At 34.8% G+C, this 22312-nt stretch overlaps 1 protein-coding gene across 1 annotated transcript in view; it reads right to left on the bottom strand.

The window, feature by feature from the left end:
• LOC132713092 (transmembrane protein 254-like) overlaps window positions 1–22017 on the bottom strand; it is a 32095-nt gene extending 10078 nt beyond the window's left edge. The window contains exon 1 of the mRNA XM_060695562.1: window positions 21867–22017. Coding sequence (XP_060551545.1) covers window positions 21867–21956 — 90 coding nt within the window. The 5' untranslated portion in view covers window positions 21957–22017. The remainder of the gene's footprint in view (window positions 1–21866) is intronic.
• Window positions 22018–22312: the final 295 nt, after the last annotated feature.

The raw sequence follows: 22312 nt of genomic DNA, 5'->3' as shown, positions 1-22312 counted from the left end.
TGGGAGAGGACCTGTCCGTATTTCAAACTAACCTGCAGTTTGACAGGTCTGGGGGGGCCTCCCTATTAAGGGCGGATAGACTTAAAAAAACAAATTAAACAAATAACACGACGTCATGCCTCTCACAGATTATTAAATGTGTGAACTGTGGCGATGATCACTCCGCCGCTTATACAGGTTGTGTGGAGTATTTCAAAGCCACAGGCATCACAGCAAAATTTAGCCAAATTTTCTCTAAAGAAGAGGCCCAGAGCCGAAGATGAAAAATTATTGGGGGAACCGTCTTCTAGCACCCCCCCCCATGTTCACCAATTGAGGGTGGAAAAAATAGTTCGAAACTTTATAGTGATTCATTGTTTAAAGGAGACGGCTACCCCCGGTAAGGATTCGAACCTCTACCGGACTATGGAAAGCCCTTCTGGCCTAAATTTGGGTGACAATTCAAATAAAATGTCCCCACGTAATAACTCGACCCCAAAGCAAACTGAGACCGAGAAGCCCTCAACTGTGACAGGGGCCCCACAGTCAATCACAGGGGTATCAGAAGATCCAACTGTGAGTGACAATGGGGGGTTCGATGTCACTGGGAGGACTCCCTGGTCTCAGTGCATTATTCTTGCCTTAAAGGTACCTCCGAGGAAAATACACTCGAGGTTACAATAATTTATCTCTGTCTGGGCTTTTATTGATTGATGATTCACCCGTTCAGAGTATACCCAGGGAAGCACATCTTGTGAATAAATCTTTTCAAACAGTGTCCCCACCAAAAGAGGTAAACAAGGTCATGAAAAAGTCTATTGAATTCGAAAAATTAATAAGTCTAGTGAAAGAACTAATTACCTTAAAAAGTAAGCCTGCCAAAAATTATCTTGATGGATACATCAGAAATTTTTTATCCAATAAACTAGACTTAGGCCCCAATAGTAACAAGTGTGATACCAAAACTTCAAATATCAAAACAATAAACAAAGTAACCAACAAACAGCTCAGTTATGTCTAGGAACCTTAATATCATTTCTTTTAATATTCAGGGTCTTACTAGTCATAAACATACTGAAATTAAAAATTTTATTGATAATAATCCTCAAATTGATATATTATGTATCCAGGAAACCAAATTATCTTTTAATAAAACAAAAAATATACCTGGATACACACCCCTGAATATAAATATTTTACTTTAGATAAACAATATAACATAGCAGGAGGATTAGCTTATATATATCAAAAATAATATTAACTATGAGGTAATCACTGTAGACAATCCCAAGGATAAACAAGAGGGCCATGATGGCCCCGAGGTCGCTCACCTGTATATAGCCCCCCCCCCCCCCCCCCAATGTTGCAGGGCCAATTTTGACCCAAGGGCTTTTATTTGCACAAACTTGGTAGACACCCATAAGAAGATGTTTCATGCTAAACATCTAAGCTCTAGCTCATTGGGCTTTTTAAAAGAAGATTTTTTTTAAGTTTTTACTATACACATATAGTTAAAAACAATGACACCCCTGGGGCCGGGCCAGTTTTGACCCCAGGGCTTTTATTTGAACAAACTTTGTAGACACTTACTAGAAGATGTTTCATGCTTAATATCTAAACTCTAGCTATTTGAGTTTTTTCAAAGAAGATTTTAAGTTTTTGCTATACACATATAAAGAAAATCAATGACCCCCGGGGCGGGGCCAATTTTGACCCCAGGTCTTTTATTTAAACAAACTTTGTAGACACTCACTAAAAGATGTTTCATGCTTAATATCTTAACTCTAGCTATTTGGGTTTTTTCAAAGAAGATTTTTAAGTTTTTGCTATACACATATACGGAAAATCAATGACCCCCGGGGCGGTGCCAATTTTGACCCCAGGGCTTTTATTTGAACAAACTTGGTAGACACCTATTAGAACATGTTTGATGCTGAATATCTTAGCCATAGCTCTTTGAGTTCTTTAAAAGAAGATTTTTTAAGTTTTTACTATATGCATATAGGTAAAAATCAATGACCCCCCGGGGCGGGGCCAATTTTGACCCCAGGGCTTTTATTTGAACAAACTTGGTAGACACCCATTAGAACATGTTTCATGCTAAATATCTTAGCTCTAGCTCTTTGAGTTCTTTAAAAGAAGATTTTTTAAGTTTTTACTATATGCATATAGGGAAAATCAATGACCCCCCGGGGCGGGGCCAATTTTGACCCCAGGGCTTTTATTTGAACAAACTTGGTAGACACTCACTAGAAGATGTTTCATGCCAAATATCTAAGCCTTAGCTCTTATGGTTTTTTAAAAGAAGATATTTAAAGTTTTTTCTTTCGGTTGCCATGGCAACCAGTTCTGCATGGAATTAAATTCTTTGAACAATTTTTAAAGGTGACCACCAAAGGAACATTCCTGTGAAGTTTGGATGAAATTGGCTTAGTGGTTTATGAGGAGATGTCATTTAAAAAAAAAGTTAACGGACGACGGACGGACGCCGGACGGACGGACGCCGGATGAAAAGTGATCACAAAAGCTCACCCTGTCACTTTGTGACAGGTGAGCTAACAAGAGCTGTCAGAAGGACAGCGCGCTCGACTTTTTTAGTGCTTGCCTATAAAACAAAACTTGACAGTTAAGGGCACACAAGACTTTAACTAGGAATTTCTAAGTACAAATCAAGAAACATTTTCACAGAGTTATCTTCTCTTGCTTACAGATAGGTCTCATGATGGCACATAAGAACTCCAACTTCCAAAGTAATATCTCAAATGGTTAAGTCAACAAGTGGACAAGAATGAAAATCTTAACTGAGTTTCTAAGTCAAAAAGGGCCATAATTCAAATAAAATCCTTAACAGAATTACCTTCTCCTGCCCATGTTTTGGGACCATGATGGTAAACAAGTATTCCAACTTTCAAATTAATATCTCAAACAGTTCAGTCAAAAAGTGGACTGGTACTAAAAACTTAACCAAGATTCTAAGTCGATAAAAGGCCTTAATTTTTAAAACAAATCCTTGACAGAGTTACCTTCTCTTGCGTACAGATGGGGGTAATGATGTGAAATAGCATTAAAAGTTTCAAAGCAATATCTCAAAGGGTTAAGGCAATAAGTGGATTTTACCCATATTCAATGTATTTTCTAAGTCAAAAAGGGGCATAATTCTGTCAAAAACCTTGACAGAGTTATGTCCTCTTGTCTGTTGATGAAGGTCGTGATGGTAAACAAGTATGGTCAGTTTCAAAGCAATACCTCCAATGGTTTTGAAATAAAGTGAGGTGGTACAAAAAACTTAACCAAGCTCAATACACTTTCTAAGTCAAAAAAGGGCCATAATTCTGTCAAAAACCTTGACAGAGTTATGTACTCTTGTCTGTAGATGGAGGTTATGATGGTGAACAAGTATGGTAAGTTTCAAAGCCATACTTGTAATACTTCTGAAATAAAGTGGGGTGGTACGAAAAACTTAACCAAGGTGTGACGCCAACGCTAACGCCGACGCCGACGCCGGGGCGAGTAGGATAGCTCCCCTTTTCATAGAAAAGTCGAGCTAAAAAGGAAATGTGGTCTATGAATAACAAATAATTAAAATATATGCTTCAGACTCCCCATTTTTCCTGGTTAACCTGGCGACCAGTTATCACTGAGTAGGATAACATCATACATTACTCAAGATAACAATCTACAGGAATGTGTGATAACTGGAGACTTCAATGCTCATCACCATTATTGGGGATCATCCAAAACTGACAGAATGGGAAAGGATATTTGGCAATGGGTAGAGAAAAATGGGCTTGTTTTAATGAATGATGGCTCCCCAACTAGGTTAGATAAAGGGTTAGGTAAATTCTCTGTCCTTGACCTTACCCTGGCCACTCCCAAACTTTCGGCATCTTTGGCTTGGGGTGTTCACGACGACTCAATGAGATCAGACCACTTTCCAATAATAATTTCATTAAATGCAAAAACTACCAAAAATGATAACTCAAATGACAATGTCAGGAGGCAGATTGGTCTACTTTCCATACTCTTAATAAAGATATAACCAAGGGAGAAGTCTACAGTGATGACATCAATTTTTTTTTAGATAATTTAACTAAGGCCATCCTAGACAGGGCTGAGCTGGCTATCCCGGCATCCAGCACCAGGCCAAGGGGGCGCAAGTCTGTCCCGTGGTGGAATGATGAATGTAAACAAGTGGTACAGGAAAGAAAAAAAGCAATTAATAATCTCAAAAAACATCCAAGTCCGTGTAATCTTGACAACTTAAATAGTGCTGACTTTAATAGCAAAAAGGTCATATTGGAAGCAAAAAAACGAAATTGGGCAGAACTTAAATCATGTATTAATAATAGGCGTGATTCTGCTGTGGGGCGGGATGTGCTCTCTTATCAGATGTTCAAGCACCTGCCTGACAGTGTGCTTGGGATCTGGTTGGGTCTATACAACAGGGTGTGGAGTGAGGGCATCTATCCTGATGCCTGGAAGGAGGCATGTGTCATACCATTGCATAAAAATGGCAAAGATAAAAATGATCCAAAATCTTATAGACCTATTAGCCTTACCTCCCACTCAGGGAAATTGCTTGAGGGGATGGTTAAGGCCCGTTTAGAACACTTATTAGATACCAAAAATATAATAAACCCCTTCCAATCTGGCTTCTGGAAGGGCAGGAGCACTTTGGACCAGCTCGCAAGATTGCAACATGATGTGACCGCAGCCAAAAACAGGTCACGGTCAGTGTTAGCCATATTTTTAGACCTTACAGCAGCCTTTGACTTAACTTGGCACTTTGGAGTTTTATACAAATTAAAAGAATATGGTGTGACCGGTGCCTGCTTTCAATACATCAGGTCCTTTCTACAGGGCAGGAAAATAGCAGTTAAATTAGATGGGGTTTTCTTGGAAAAAGAACCCCTGGAAAGGGGAACCCCCCAAGGGTCCATTCTTTCCCCGTTGCTTTTTTCTATTGTAATCAACAGGTTACCGGAAGCCCTCTCTGGTTCTGGTATGGTTATAAGCCAGTTTGCCGATGACTACGGTGCCTGGAAAACCGGGTCCAATTTGGTCAAACAAGCAAAGGATGCACAGGCTGGTATGGACTCACTATGGGGTTGGGCCAAAAATTGGGGATTCAAAATTTCTGAAACAAAAACAGTAGGGGTTACATTTGGTAATCAAAAACAGCACACTTTGAACGTTACTTTAGGTGGCCCACCAATTAATTTTGTTAAAGTAACTAGATTTTTAGGCATACTTTTAGATAGAAGATTATCATTTGAGCAACATATCTCAGATTTGATTACCAGGTGCCGTAAAGACTTAAATGTTATACGTATGCTAAGAGGCACGGATTTTGGAACTGATAAAAACAGCCTCTTGCTACTGTACAAGTCTTTAATACATTCAAAAATAGATTATGGTGCACAAATCTATTCTGGTGCTAGCAACACCAACTAAAAAGTTTAGATGCTATTCAAAACATCGCCCTTAGATTGGCTCTGGGTGCCCTTAGTGCCACCCCGGGCTCAGACCTGGAGCTGGAGGCCGGGATTCCACCATTAAGAATAAGGCGCCAAGAACAAACCCTTAAGTATTATGTCAGAATCAAAAACAAGATTGCATTTGTAAAAAATGCCATGCCACCGCATAAATACAACACTAAATAGTAATGTAGGCACTAACAAAGTTCTATGCTCCTGCGTTTATGAATAAATTATGCAAATGAGCGACGTTGAGCCGCCATGTTGGAGTTTCGGTAAGCGTGTTGAAAATTGCTACCTGTTCGTTTTGAAAGCTCGTCCTAACTTACAGTTTCCTTGAATGTAGGAAAACTTGGTTTTGTTTGATTGCATACTGAATGATAGGTATTACAAAATAAATATAATGAAAATCGATCAATCAATAATTGTATACGAGCGTTATAAAGTCAGTTTAATTCGTCAGAATAATAAGATTCTGTTGCAGGGTATCGGTAAAAGACTGCTTTTTTTCCCGTTTTTGAAATTTATTTGAACACGGAGACAATTTTTCTCAAACAGGTTTATGAATATTCTTTACGTTGCAACAGAGTTTACAGTGTGTCCATTCCTTATATAAATTGTCTAAGAAGTTAAATCTGTTTGTTTACATGTAAATGTTTACCGTCATTTTGACCGACTGGAATAAAAACTACTATGACGGTGATAATACCGGATATGTAATGAAAATTACGCCGTGTAGTGCAAAGTTTTGGACATTGCAATTAAAATTAACGCTTACGTTGATTCAAACTGTTCCTTGTCAGCAAAATTGAAACCGAAAGTAGTGGTTGTTCTAGAATTTAATCGAATAAAATGGGTGGGATTTAACCACCGCGCATGCCCTGTGCGAACGTGTTGTTTACATCCGGTCGTAGCATAGGGTTAGAGTGCAAACTTTGTTAGTGGTAGGAACACATTTTTTTTTGTTTCTATACAGATTGCCATAATGCATAGATCACTAACCTATCTGATATTATCAGATAAGTACCTTCAGAAATAAGATTTTTAATTATTTACTTTAAGACATAGTGACTGAAAATCAATGATCCCCAGGGGCAGGGCCAATTTTGACCCCAGGCCCCGTGTTCACAAAGATTTAAGGATCAGGATCAAGATCAGGATCAAGTTTAAAAACTCAAATATTCTTCATTGTTTATCCTTATAGATTAAATGTCTTATATTAATTTGATAAAAATTGACTTGCAATAGCAAGTTTATGAACTTTAAGAATAAATTTATTGCTATTTTTGCAAGATATGGGCTTTTTATAGTTGATCCAAATATTGATTCTGATCCTAAAATTGATCCAAATATTTTTGCATTTGTTTTGTTATTTGTTGATTTTATCCCAAAATAGTTTTGTGTCTTTGCAAATCAGCAATTTTTACATTTTGAATATTTACCATTTAATTCCAGCAAAACACGATTAATTTTAAGTAACATAAAAAAGTGAAAATAAAATCAGGATCACTTATTTCTTAGTGAACACTGGCCAGGGCTTTAATTTGAATAATCTTGCTAGAGGTTCACTACACAATGTTTAATGCAAAATGTCTAACCTCTAGCCTTTATCAATTAGAGAAGATTTTTTAAAGTTTTTACTATATACATGTAAGGAAAACCTATGACCCCCAGGGCGGGGCTAGTTTTGACACTAGAGGCAAAATTTGAACAACTTTGGTAGAGTACCTATAGATGATATCATATACCAAATATCAAAGCTCTAAGCCTTGTACCTTTAGACAAGAAGTTTTTTAATTTTTTACTATAATTATGTACATAGTGAAAACCAATGACCCCCGGGGTGGGGCCAATTTTGACCCTAGGGCTATAATTTGTACAATCTTGCTAAAGGTTCACTACACAATGTTTCATGCAAAATATCTAACCTCTAGCCTTTGTGAATTTAGAGAAGATGATTTTTAAGTTTTTACTATATACATATAAGGAAAACCTATGACCCCTGGGGTGGGGCTGATTTTGACACTAGAGGCAAAATTTGAACAACTTTGGTAGAGAACCTATAGATAATAACACATAACAAATATCAAACCTCTAAGCCTAGTACCTTCAGACAAGAAGGTATTTTAAGTTTTAACTATATGTACATATAATGAAAATCAATGAAATTAAAAAATATTTTCTATCTATATCCCATAATTATTACACGGAAAGTTTTTACTATACGTTCATTTAAAAAACAAAACAGAAAGAAAACATATATAGTGGTAAAAAGAGACAAAAATAACATTTTTCAAATTTTCTGATTTCAGGTATCTCCGGCACAAAAAGAAGAAAATGGAGTATCAGATCTAACTATATGGATAAGATCCAATATCCCGGGATGTTTTTTCCTTTTCTAGAAATGACGTATATTACAGAGAATAAATGATTCGTAATTTCACCTTCATAGTCAAAAGTTACTGGTTATATATAATGATGTTTCCTATAAGTTAGCTGGTTTCACTTTTTATCCCTCACGGAAAGAAGAAAATGGGGTATCAGATTTTATTATCCGAATAGGATTGGTCAATTACGAGTATACCCTTGGTTTACAGACATGCCAGACATTACAAAATATAATCATTTTTAGAAAATTGAACTTAGTATCAAGAGTTTTTTGATCAAACAAAAGTTGTGTGCGTGCTGTTAAATTTTGTCAGTTATTCCTATCAGCGCGCGGTCTGTCGATTAGCTACCAATGAAAATAAAGGATTTAGTAATTATTAAAATTTTGACCTATAAAGGGACTTGTAAATTTGTTTGTGTTTGCACATAGTCAGATTGACCTACTTATTTTGTGTCGTCCAATGAGAACTAGGCGGACAGACACTGTATAGTTATATATCTGTTTTGAATTTTTGGGTTTTATCATTCAAAATGAATATTCCCAAACAGCTAGTGCGTTTATTGAGACACACTGCTTTAAGCAGAGGCTGCCAGATGGATGACCAGGGGTTCATCCTCTTATCTACCATCATTAGTTTACCTGAGTTTTGCGGTTTGACTATATCTCATCTACATAGAATCACCAAGGAAGACAAAAAGGGGCGGTTTGAATTACGAGATACTTATTATGGTTTCGCGGTGAGGGCCGTCCAGGGTCATAGCCTCGGGTTAGATATGTGGTATCCTACCATCATACCGCGAAGAATGATCCATGGGACGGACAACAGAGGTTGGGCGTTTATCCAGTCCGATGGTTTGAGGGTAATGACTCGTGACTTTATACATGCCGTTGACAGTCACGAGTCTTATGGTATACGACACAATTCAACCATCCTTATATATTTTGATGTGGAGAAGATGTTAGAAGGGGGGATAGCTATCCATCTATCCCCCAATGGATATATTTTATCCCGTGGGGACAATGGGCTGTTGTGCCCATGTTTCTTTGCTTTTTCTATAAGGCGATCGGATGGATTGTCCCTGCCTTTTATGTGTCATCATCACATATAACAGGGCACTTCATCACATAACGGTCCTTTTCAGGGCCACCATTTTTTCCTGAAAGAAATATCTTTCATATTGTCATAAAAATTATCTGGATGGTAGGATCTATGAGTTTATAACAGATTTCATTATATTCATATCCTTCATCGGTATATTTATAGAACATAGTTACCCTTTTTGTACATATATTACTTTTTGTGAGATGATGCTAGCAAATAACCTGAGATTAGACATTATGAAGCCCAATTAGATGTGCCTCGTTTAATAATTACCTGTCCCATATGAGCCAACACAATGTTGGACAAATTAAGGCCAATAAGGATAAATAATATTTCCCGCAATACAACCCCATATGAGCCATACAATATGGACACAATCAGACCCCGTAATGAAACATACAGTTATATGAGCTAATCTCAGGTTATACGTGAAGGATGATATAGAAGGGAATAAGTCCAACCAATAATAAAGCAACCCATCAATTAAACGGCACACATTTTAATTTGTTCTGTTCTATATCATTTGCTGAGTCTCACATTCTTTGTTTAAATGTAACTTTTGTAATAACTATTATATATTTATATTTGGAAATAAAGGCAAATCGCCAATAAGAATTACTCTAAGAGTGGGCCGTTGATAAAAAGGATATCAAGTATACAGATTTTAGATGACATTTATTAAAAATCAAAATTGGACTGAAAAAAAGGCTACCATATCATTTAGGCATCTTATCAAAATTCAAAATTGATCGTCATTAAGCATTAACAACATACATACATTGCATCTCACTCATTCACATTATCATTCACAACGTCCGAGCGGTTCACATCGTAATCTGATTATTTAGGTGTTAAAGTTAAGTTTCTTTTAATTGATTAATTACTTTTTCTTAGATTTTTAAGGCAGATTTAAGGCAGATTTAAATTATTATTGGGAACCTTGTATTTCTATCAAGCTTCTCAATAGTGAATTAAATCATTTTTGTTATTTCTTATAATTACACATATTCTAGCTTTTAGCTTAATGGGCAATCCTAGGGTTACATAGAACATACTCATTAATTAATCTTATAATTATTTTTGTTGCATTTATGTGTGTGTTTTTATATATATGCAATTTGATACCTGTGATAAAATTGTATGTGTATATGTCTATTCCCTGAATAAATCGATACGATTCTAATTGGAAGTGTTGTGGAGAGTAATTAAGCTTTTATTTGGAAAAATCGGTCATATCGAGATTCTCATTAATTGTTTGATTGTCAAATCTCTCACTATTCAGTTGAGGATAGAAGAAATATCTGGATTAATAAAAGTAAAGGCAAAGAGAAAAACAGAAAATCAGAGGTAAAATTAGGTTAAGAATATGATAAGAATTTATGGATTTTTATAGATAAACAGATAGAAAAATTATCCCTTTTTTACAGATATAAATGAACAAATGCATTAAGAACATTACGGATTAAGTAGAAAAAAATAGTTGAACAAAATAAAGGATTATTTGGACATTTTTCTTCATTTTTCGGCAAAAATTCAAGATGGCTGCCAATTTTCACACCTTTTAAATGGGGGACATTAAAATAATTATTTTATAACAATATAAAAATAGAAAATATTCAAATACTAACGAATAATTTGGGAGCAATAAAATATATTTGTAGCAAAAATAATCATTAATAATCAATTTGAAAAAATAAGAATTTATTAGGAAAACTAAAATTAATATTTTTCGGCAAAAACACAAATTGGCCCCCATCTTTTAGAAACTTTCGCAATCGGAAATAAATTAAAAACAATCAGAATTAATTGATAAGTGCCCAAAAGCTATATTTTTGAACAGAAAACAGTTAAAGAATTTCTTAGAATCAGTACGAATTAGAAGGAAAAATATTATTTTAATAGAAAAAAGGATTAATTAGTTAAAGGGATATAAAATTTAAACAAAAAACAAGATGGCCGACATTGACACCTTTACAATGGTGGAAAGAAAAAACAGGCGTGAACTACCTTCGCGCCAAAAATTAACCAATACACCGCGAAAAAGTGTGAAAAGATCGCTACAGTCCGCCAACTTAATGTGGCTAACTGTAGTGATCTCTGCAGTCAGAGGGGTTATAGGTAATCAAAAGGTAGAGGCCATCACAAAAGGATTCATTAAACAAGTAGGCCAAACCTTTCACCAAAATATAAGAACAACACGGAAAAAGCACCAACAGACAGGCCCCAACCGGTTATAAGGTGTGAAAAAGAAATTAAAGGAATAATCAATATAACAGATAACTAGAAATGTGTCATCATGCCACGGATGCCCCCGCATGCAGCCAAAATTTCAAATGTTATAATATTTAGTTCCAAATTTGTTTGCACAAATTATTTTTTTCATTCTATGTTCAAAGCCCTTAAATAGGTATATACATTTCCACAAAAGTATGAGTGCTGAAACTGAAAGTTCAAAATTTTTTCCAACATTCAGGAAAGATAAGTTTGTCCAAAATCATTGAACAACGACCAAATTCCAACTTAAACTGCTTATTCCTAAGATGTATCTATATTATTTTCAAAGTGAAAGGGACATAACTCTGCCAAAAAATCATCGAACCATGACCACATTCCAACTTGACCTGGGCATTCCTTTGACATATCTATATGTCAATTTTGAGTTGAATATGTAACACTGTTGGGTTGATAATGAACAGAAACTGTAAATTTCATATCATTTTCAAAGTGAAAGGGGCATTACTCTGCCAAAAATCATTGAACCATGACAAAATTCGAACTTGGCCTGGGCATTCCAAAAATATATATCCATATGTCAAATTTGAGTTGAATGTGTAATATTGTTGGGGAGATAATAAACGGAAACTAAAAATTTCATATTATTTTTAAAGTTAAAGGGGCACAACTCTGCCAAAAATCATCGAACCATGACCAAATTTGAACTTGACCTGCGCATTTCTTTGACATATCCATATGTCAAATTTGAGTTGAATGTGTAATACTGTTGGGGAGATAATAAACGGAAACTGAAAATTTCATATTATTTTCAAAGTAAAAGGGGCATAACTCTGCCAAAAAATCATCGAACCATGACCAAATTCGACCTTGACCTGTATTTTCTCATGACATATCCATATGTCAAGTTTGAGTTGAATGTGTTGTACTATTGGGGAGTTAATGAACGGAAACTGAAAATTTCATATTATTTTCAAAGTGAAAGGGGCATAACTCTGCCAAAAATCATCAAACCAAGAGCTAATTTGAAACTTGACCTGCCGCATATCCTTGGACGTATGCCATAATGTTCAAGTTTTGAGTTGAATGTGTTGTACTTGGGAGTTTAATGGACGCGAAACTGAAAATTTCATAATTATTTTCAAAATAAAAGGGGCATAACTCTGCAAAAATCATCAACCATTACCAACATTTGACTTGACCTGTATTTACTCATGACAATATATTCCATATGTCAATTTTGAGTTTAAATGTGTTGTACCTTTGGAGATAATGAACAGGAAAACTGAAAATTTTCATATAATTTCTCAAAAGCTAAAAGGGGCATAACTCTGCCCAAAAATCATCGAACCATGACAAATTCAAACTTTGACCTGTATTTACTCATGACATATCCTATGAATTGCTAAATTTTGGCAGTTCCAATATAGGCACACCCGTTATTAAGATAATGAACGGGAAAGCTATGGATGACGGGAAGGACCGAATGACGGAATGACGGAACAGGGTAACACTATACTGCCCTGGCCATTTATTATGGCGGGCGCCATAAAACATAATTTAGCTATCTCTAAAAAGAAAATTTAATGAAAGAAAACAAAGATATTTCTGATATTTATCTAACAAAAAATGAACAAAATGCAGTAATCATATTTAATTCAGAAGAAATGCCTATCAGGGTGGCGGTGCAGGGGGGCACCATACCTGTTTTTCCATGCTACACCACCTTACCTAAATGCACTAATTGTCAAGGGTTCGGACATATTTCTCGCAGCTGCATGAATTGAAGGATTAAATGTGCCAAACATCACATCTACTCAGAAAAATGCACAAATAAACCGAATTGCATGAACTGTAAGGGTCCGCACTAGGCATCCAGCAAACAATGCCCAGAATACTTGATAAGAATAAGCAGAATAAACAAAATAAATAATGACCAAGAAAAAGAATACTTAAAGAAATGTTCAAATGAAAATAAATTAACACTCCGAGCATGCACGTCGCTGAGAAGGCACAGGGCATCGGCAGATGACTGAAGGATTGTGTACATTTAAGGCGGCAAATTCGCATGTTTTCTTCAACTCGGGGTAACGTTTAAGGCGGCACGACCTAGATAGACTTCATGTTGTTAACTGCCGGTGTCCTGACTAATGCCGAGGGGAGCGGCCCAACAAAGTAGGCGCTTGGGTCGACAAGGATGGTGTGCTAGGGTGCGTGAGCCCTTAGTAGTACCTGGATTAGAAGTCATCGACTCTAACCTCTCGACCACAGAGGCGGTCTATCAGGCTACAAGAGTTTCGGTTTTTGACCTTAGAACACCACAAAAGATAATTCATGAAGACCTGAAGGGGCGATTTGAAATGAGACGTACTTGTCATGGTTACGCAGTGAGGGCTGTCCAGGGGCATAATATGTCTTATCCCACCGTCATACTGTGGATGATTCATGGGACAGATGATAAAGGCTGGGGATACATTAATTTCGATGGTGTGAGGGTGATGTCCCGGGACTACATACATGCCGTTGACAGTTGGGATTCGTTTGGCTTGCGCTACGACCCTCATCTTTTTCGATGTAGAGAAGATGATAGAAGCGGGGATAGCCATCCATCTATCCCCCAACGGATATCTTCTATCACGTGGGATCGATGGGCTGCTGTGCCCATGTTTTTTCGCTTTTGTTATAAGGCGGTCAGATGAAGTGTCCCTTCCTTTTATATGTCACCATCACATATAATAGGGCACTCCATTAAATAACGGTCCTTATCAAGGCCCCCATTTTCCTGAAAAGAGATACTGTAGGATGATTCTGGCGCTTGATGGAAGGGCAAGCCTTTTTAAGCCCCTCTTCTTTAGACAATTTTGTTCACTACTTCTTCTTTTGCTCTCACCACTTTTATGTTTTAATTATATCCAGGGTTTTACATCTCTTTGAAATTTTAGGGTCCAGTGGATGCACAGCCTAGAAAAGTAGGGGTCCAGGCCTGAATTTTTAGGGGTCCAAAATTATTTTCACTATAAAAGACTATGAAACCATTCTATTTTGCTTAAAAATCATTTATTTACCCTGTAAGAGATATGCATGTATTATTGTACTGTTTTCATAAGAAGTAATAATGATTTTCAATATCTTTATCACTAGGTTTTTTTATAGCCTTTAGTAGCCCTTTACAATAATATCATGTTGCTATTTCCAAGGCTTATAAGTCTTTGAGTGGCTGGAAATGTCAAGTTTTAGTAGCATATTTTTTTTTGATAAGGTGATTACACCAACAGACTGAAAATTTGTACTGATCTATTTGTAAATTATTTTAGCTGAACTAGTAACACACAATATATAACTTTACAGACCAGTCAGCTAAATATGTTGCGTTTTTTAAAAATATCATATAACAAAAGGCTGACCAAACCGCTTTTGCACCTCCTCATAAGCTGGGGACATACTTGATGTCCCAGTCAAAAGTTAAGTTCCCTGAAACCATTATTTATATAACACCAAGGATAATAAAATACCCAGTGACTTAATTTCTATAACACATATGAAAATAAGTTGCAAAAAGCACTGCCCTTTTATTATCGCCGTTCATGTACAAAATACATTCGCATCGACATTGGATTACGCTAACCAATAGTAATTGCTTGTTAATAAATAGTCTGTCTAAATATAGCAACAGAAAAACCAAAAAACAGCTACCTAAAATATAGATTTTAGGTAAAACGTCATCAGTTACTGTAGCTTGCCACGATAAACGTCATCAGTTTCTGCAGCGGGCACTTGCAAATAGCATGCGCAGTAGATTTCAATTATGTTAAACTTCCGAAATAAACAATGCAAGCATTTTCTGCTCGCACTGTATTAGATTTAAATGGAATTTTGTGAGCTTTCGAGAAGAAAGAGATAAAATCATGTCGGGCCAGAAACAATAATATCTATTGTCTAGGATTATTTTTGTGCGTACACTAAAAAAAAATGGACGCAAGTGGATAATTATATGCGTACATGTCAAAAAATTTATGCGTATTAGGGGCGCAGAATTCTGCGTCCCGTAAAACCCTGTTATATATACTTATATCTATTTCTGTTCACTCTGCTGTATAATTTTAACAGCATAATTTTCAATAAACATTTTAAACTTTCTATGGAGTGTCTCCGTTCCAGTGTTGGTCTAGTCTTATTTTAAATCAAATGAACACTTTTTGAGTCTACTACAATTTTTTGGCAAATTATTCCATGTATTAATTACATGTCTTGAAAACTGATGTAGGCAATGCGTTGTTCTACTTACTAGACATTTCTAGTTTTAAATTATGTCCCCTTGTTGATGCCGAATAACTAAAAAAAATTTCAAAAACACAGTCATCTAAGCCTTTTACTATTTTGGAAGTCTGAATCATGTCCCCTCTTAATCTGCGATGTATTAGACTAATGGCAGTTTAAGCTTTTTTAAGACGGTCAATATATGTCAGATCTTTTAAATGATGAAACTAGTTTTTGTTGCTCTTTGTTGAAGTTTTTTCTAGACTTGAATATATCTTTTTATTAAATATGGTTCCACACAACATTTGCAAATTCAACACGAGGACGAATCAAAGCTGTATACAATTTCACAAAGGTGTATTCATCTAAAAATTCAAAAGACCGATTAATAAGACCTAAAATACTATTTGCCTTATTAATCTTAGTAGGGGGTTCAGGTCACGTGATTTTATCGTGTCGCAACGGTAAATTTTTCTGAAAATCTACCAAGTTTAACTCGTTATTTAGGTATCAAATCTAACCAATATTGCTTAGATTTTTATTTTATTTCAAAGATAAACATTTAAACTTTTGTTTTACGGTAAAATATCGGGTTGTGCGCTATTATATATTTTAAACCATTTGATTTACTTCACCCGTCTGAAAACGCAGTTTTACACGCCGCAAGGAAAGCGGACAGAAATTTCGCATCCTTCCAGACGACGGATATCGTATTTAGACTAATCCGCAAGCGTTTATTAAACATAGAATTGAAAAATCGACCAATCAGATGAAAGGTTACATTCAGACGAGTCCATTGTAGTTTGATACATAGTTCTAGGTCATCTAGAACAATTTCTACCGACGAAACATTGAAAATTATCACGATATTTGCTGGAAATAAGGTATTTTAAAATATATGTCGCTCATTTTTATGAAATTTAGTTCTTAAAGTATTGAATTCATCCGGTTATTTAACTCGTCCAGCAATATTGACACGCGGATTTTAACCTTTTCAGGGGTCACTGATTTCGGCGGAAGTTGTAATCCGAAAGCGCCTGACTATCCGAAATTGTGCGACGGAAAATGTCAACAACTGTATTAGGTTAGTTTTTTTCGTATTATTTTATGTATGTTCTTAAAAACTGTTTATTTTTTAGTATTTATTTATTAATTATATATTTATTAATCGTTTATGATATTGGTGTATAATTCTTTAGACCATTTGTTTATTTAAATGTCAAAATTCATCTGAAATTTAACTTTTTTTTTTTGGAAAAAAAGTGCTTTACTCATTTATTAAAATGGAAACAATTTTAATGAAATATATAAGTAGCAGTTTAAATTTAAACATAATCATTTTGCCTCATATATTAACATAGAATGCGTTGCTTTGTGGTTTATATTACTTTTTTCAGGGGAGGGGTGTTTACATTTCTGCAGTGCAGACTATTTTAGATGTGAATTTTACTACGCTGCTGGTCAGCCTGATCATACATACATACAACGCTGCAGGACAGTAGATAAGTATTTCTTTTGCTGCTGTGCAGCATGCTGAAATACATTTCTTTGTTGATTGTGAGTGGGGATTGTAAGTATAATTTTCTTATATTTTCCTTTCCTTTCTATAGATACAGATGTGTTCCCTACAAACGCAGATATGCTACGCCTGTTTGAAAAATCAAATGGAGCCAATGATACAGCTACAAATCTGCAGAAGTCAATATTGGTCGAGTTTCCAAAATCCCCAGCTGCTAGTTGTGAACCATTAAGTATACTTACAAAAGTCAAAGCGTGTAAATGATAAACATAAGAAATTTCGTAAAAACAAAAAAAGTGAACAAGATGAAAAATTTCTTAGTATGGTATTTGAATTTCCTCTGAAAAAAGATATATCTGACAGTGATAACTTAACTATTGATAATACTGAAATAAGAGAAAATATAAAAATAATTCAAGAAAAACAATACAGATTGTCAAAGAAAATAGACAATTGAAAAGAAATGCAGAAACGTCAGAAAAAATCAATGAGAATCTTTCTTTCCAAGCGGCAAACAGTGAAAGAAAATTAAGTTTGCTTCAAAATTTATTAGAAATAACTCTAGAAAAATATAGTAGGGCTATTGAATACAAGAAAACAAGCTATGCTCTTGAAGAAGATGTAACACAGTGGGAAAATAAGTATGATGATTTAAGTAAACAATTTGATTCGACTGCTAAAGAACTTAGTGAGTTAAAACAAAAAAATCAACAGCCAGTGTACAAGGAACTTGAACAAAAAAATCAAAAGAAGAGATGAGGCAATTGAAAGAGAGAAAGAAAATGTGAAAGAAAAAATAATTGAGTTGAGAGAAAGAAATTGTGAGCTAGATGGTATGAAAAAATAAGAATGAGAGTTTAGTTAAAGAAGTGGAAAATCTGAAACGAGAAAAAAGAAATATGTATTCTAAGATTTTAAGAGCTAAACAAAAAACAAAGTTCTAATGATTCAATGTATGATCTATCTGAAAATATTTTTTTAGAAATTCAAAGTTTGAAATCAGAAATAGAACAAAAGAATGCTAGAATCAATATGCTTATTGACACAAAAAACTTCCTTACTGATGGGGTTATTGATACATACTATGAAGGTAAGTACAAGAATGAGGTACGACAGACAATTATGACCTTAGTAACTGAATGTGGCGTAAGCCAGAGTAAAAGTTAACAAAGTAATGGAAGTTTGTGGTAAAAAATCTAACTGGTATGACTTTGTCACGCCTACCAAGTACTGGGGTAAAATCTAGGCTCGTTCTTGAGGCAAAAATGGTGGCTAATCGACAGATAGCTGAAGCCATGCTAAATGATAATGCTTCATTTACATTACACCAAGACGGCACATCTAAGCACCACCACCATTATCAGTCATACCAAATAACAGGAGCAGATGGTTCTACTATGTCCATCGGTATGCATGAGGTTAGCAGAGGTAATGCAGACACAATATTTCAAACATTCACAACAATATTATCTGATTTAGCGGAGACAATCAAAAATTCTGACAAAAGGCATAATATGGGTAAAATCATTTCAAATATCATAGCAACCATGTCTGACCAAGCAGCAACCAATCATGTATTTAATGAAAAACTTCAGAAATTTAGGGAAGATTTCCTACCTATCGCTTATGATAATTGGGAGCAAATGGATCTATCTAGCAAAGAAGAATTAGGTAAGCTTTTCGCTTTTTTCTGTAAAATGCATATATTTGTCAATATGGCCAATGAAGTGGATTCTTCTCTATCACAGCTAGAAAAGGCAATTATAGCTGAAGGTCGAAACCCACATGCCTTTTCTAGCAAAAGTGAAAGTGGCACTGTCAGGTTAATTCGAACAGTTAGTAAAGATTTGACAGAGGGTGGGTGTGAGCGGTCAGGCGTAGGTGGTCATTTTTCAACATATCTTCGAAACAAAGAGGTAAAAAACCACTTAGAAACATTCAGGGGCCATAGATTTAATCATCTTTTCCATGCTGCCGCCACAACATATTACCATTTGGATGATATCCGTGACTTTTTGGACAGTTTTTCAGATCACAATGAATTAACACTGAGTGTTATGTTTGATGTCCGTGAACCGCTTTATGTTGCATGTGTAAGGGCCCTGGGACTCATTGACAAGGTCATCACTGGTCCGCTTTGGCGTGTAATTGAAGCAGCACCAAACTGCCTTTCATTAAATACACATTTGCTTCAACTCAAGATAGCTCTTGAAAACTGGTCAAAAGACGCAGCGCCATTTCTCGAGGGCGAGTGTGTATTTGATGAAATGGTAGCCCCCTATAACACGTGATTGTGTTTATGATGCTTTATTCACACCAACAGATGACCCAGTCATTGAGACATACACACAGATGGCCTTAGAGGTGAGTTTTGGGGCAATGTTAATAATACTTGAGCGCCAGGCCAAAGATCAGTTACCCGGTGGTAAGTATTGGCATTTAGACCAGACTACAACTGAACATCTGGCAAATGTTCCAACAACAAACACCGTGTCTGAACGAGATTTTGCACAGCTTGATATACTGATGAAGGCTAAACCGGCAGCTGCTGCATGTACATATGAATCTATAATTTTGTGGACAAACAACAAAACAAGTAAGTGGTTAGATTCTCTTGAAGATGATGTCCGTGCAGACATATTAGATCAAGCCAGAACAAATGCACCATGTTTGCGAAAAAAAATACAAGAACGCCAGTTTAAACTTTTTCAGGCAAAGGTACAAGTTTTGAAAGAAAAGCAAGAGAAAAAGGAAAAAAAAGCTGAAAAAGCATACATAAAATAAGGTTATGTTAACAAAAGAACTTGAAGACTTAGGTGGCTTGTGGATGACTTCAGATGATATGATGAATTTTAAACAGAAATGTTTGTCGTCATGTGATAAAATTGACACTGTCCGATACAATAAAGCTGTAGTCACTCAAATTCTGTTTCGCAAAAATGTGCTCAACTGTAAAGGTCCTAGACAAATTTTTCAAACAACCCAAATCAAAGGTAAGCATTTGACAATATCAGATCTTGAAGAAAATCTTAAACAAATCATGGTTCTGAATGCTGATTTTGAAGAAGGCAATGCTATTGAGAAAAAATTGACATACAAAGATCCTGATCAGGTTAAATCTAGTGTTGTATCCTTAAAAGAAAATCTTTTTTCCAAAATAGAAACTGGCAGAAAAAAAATAATTGTTCAACAGCAGAAGGATCTTCTCCCAACATTTTTGGAAAATCCAGAAAACATGGTAGGTAAAAATATTAAGCATAAACTGAAGGATCCTGAGACAGGAGTCGTTGAGTGGAGTAAAGGTAAGGTTGTTGAAATTTTCAAACCACATCAGAATCAAACCAAAGTTGAATATAATATTTGTTTTGACGAATACCCAGATGAGTTGTGGCATTTTAACATAATAAAAGACATGCAAAATGGTGATTCGATTCTATGTTAATAGGCCAAAATATTACCAGGTTTACTGACATGATCCCTGGGTGCTGTAGTTTTCATTGATGATTTTACTATGGTAACCATTTTTACATAACTTTTCAAAACATGAATCTTTATTCATAATACTACAATAATTGAAACAGTAAACATACTATGTTATGAGTATTGTTATCAGTAAATTTTGACATTATATGTAATGGTATATAATATAATCAGACAAAGGCGCAACTTTCGTATATTGAAATGGTTGCCATGAAAATGGTATCTATGGTATATTTCATAATTTCCTTTTCCATTTCATTTTCTTAATTTATAGATTTATCATGCAAATTATCTTGATTTTACTATTAAACAATGGATTGACATCAAAATTATACTTGCTTCACTGTTTCTGGTATATTCATTTTAAGTGCATACTTTTTCACATATTTTTTCATGATGATTGTAACCATGGTAACCATTTCTGATTAACTTCTAAAAACATACGTCTCTAATTATAAAACTTTAATAATTTAAGAATGTTGTTAAAGAATGTAGAGTAGAGTTTAGATTCTATTTTTAGAATTTGAGTAAACTGACACTTGGTGGAGAATTGACATAAGCTGCTACCATTATTTCCTGAAATAGTTGCCATGGAAATTGTTAATTTCCCATAATCTGATGTAGATGTTTCAAGAATATATTGTTATATTTATATTCCTTGTGTAAATGATAAATAAAACATGGAAACATCTAGTGTTTTTTACTAATCATAATTTCTATATTGTTGATAATCTATTTCATTAAATATATTGCGGCCATTTTGTCGGCCATTTTGAATTCAAAATGGCTGCCAAGATACAAATTTCTAAAAATAGAATACACAGAATAATTCTAGAGCAGTTAACCTTCAAGAATATATATAGTTTATGGGTATTTTACTCAAGATATTCTGTTAGATATATTAAAAATGCCTGAAATTTGCACTATTCTCATAAAAACGGTGCCATTACAGCATATGTAATATATAATGGAAAAATAACACAAAATTTACATTACTTTCCGATATACAAATTGTCATTATACAAAAAGTATTAGACCTAGAGATGAGATCTATAGCTTATTTTGAAGGTAATTTCAAACCCTAGAAGATGAAAAGGTTTTCAAATCTATAACTGTTGCTATAAAAAATGACCTGAACCCCCTAATCTTAGTAAGAAATGTTTGCTAAATTTAAGATAATTTTCAAAAATAACTCCTAGAGATATCTTTCACATTGTCATCTTAATAAAATTGTGCGGTTGGTATAGTTATTCTGATTACAAACTGAAATTTGTATTAACACAAATGATTTGTAATTTTACAAATTATTTGTAAATTTACCAGTTTCCTAGACCTGATAATGAACACCCCCACCGCCCAATTGAAAGCAACTATGGTAAATAATAATTATTCTTCAATGTTATCATTGCATGGTGTGTAATGTCAACTTACATAGAAAAGAAGCATCAACAGTGCAACAATTATGCCCTCTATAGGCTTTGGATATGTGAAGTAATTGGAGTTATACTTTGGACCTTTCATTTTGTTTACTTGTGCCTAATTTTGGATAAAGACAGAGTTTTCCAAATAATATTGGATAAAAACTGTACCTTAGGTTGTACAGTACTAAATACCAAATAATAAAACTGGTCCTCTGTTCAGACACCTAAATTGACTTTAACAGTCCTTTTTAAGAATTATTAGATTGCATAAACTAAATTATTCTTTCTAATACAATAGCTATGCATGCAGCAATATTTGTCTAAAAGTAAAAAATCTACTAATACTGTAATATGAAAAAGGCAAGCCTCAAAGCGAGCTCGATTTTCTTTTACCGTAAAATAGTTTAAAATAATCGTTCATTTTTATTTTACATTTTCTGTTTTAAAATTGTCATT

Source organism: Ruditapes philippinarum, unplaced genomic scaffold (assembly GCF_026571515.1).
Source record: "Ruditapes philippinarum isolate M1 unplaced genomic scaffold, ASM2657151v2 ctg31_1_1_1_1, whole genome shotgun sequence".
NCBI classification, from domain to species: Eukaryota; Metazoa; Mollusca; class Bivalvia; order Venerida; family Veneridae; genus Ruditapes; species Ruditapes philippinarum.
The sequence above is the reverse complement of the archived record's forward strand: the minus strand, read 5'-3'. Positions and strand labels throughout refer to the sequence as shown.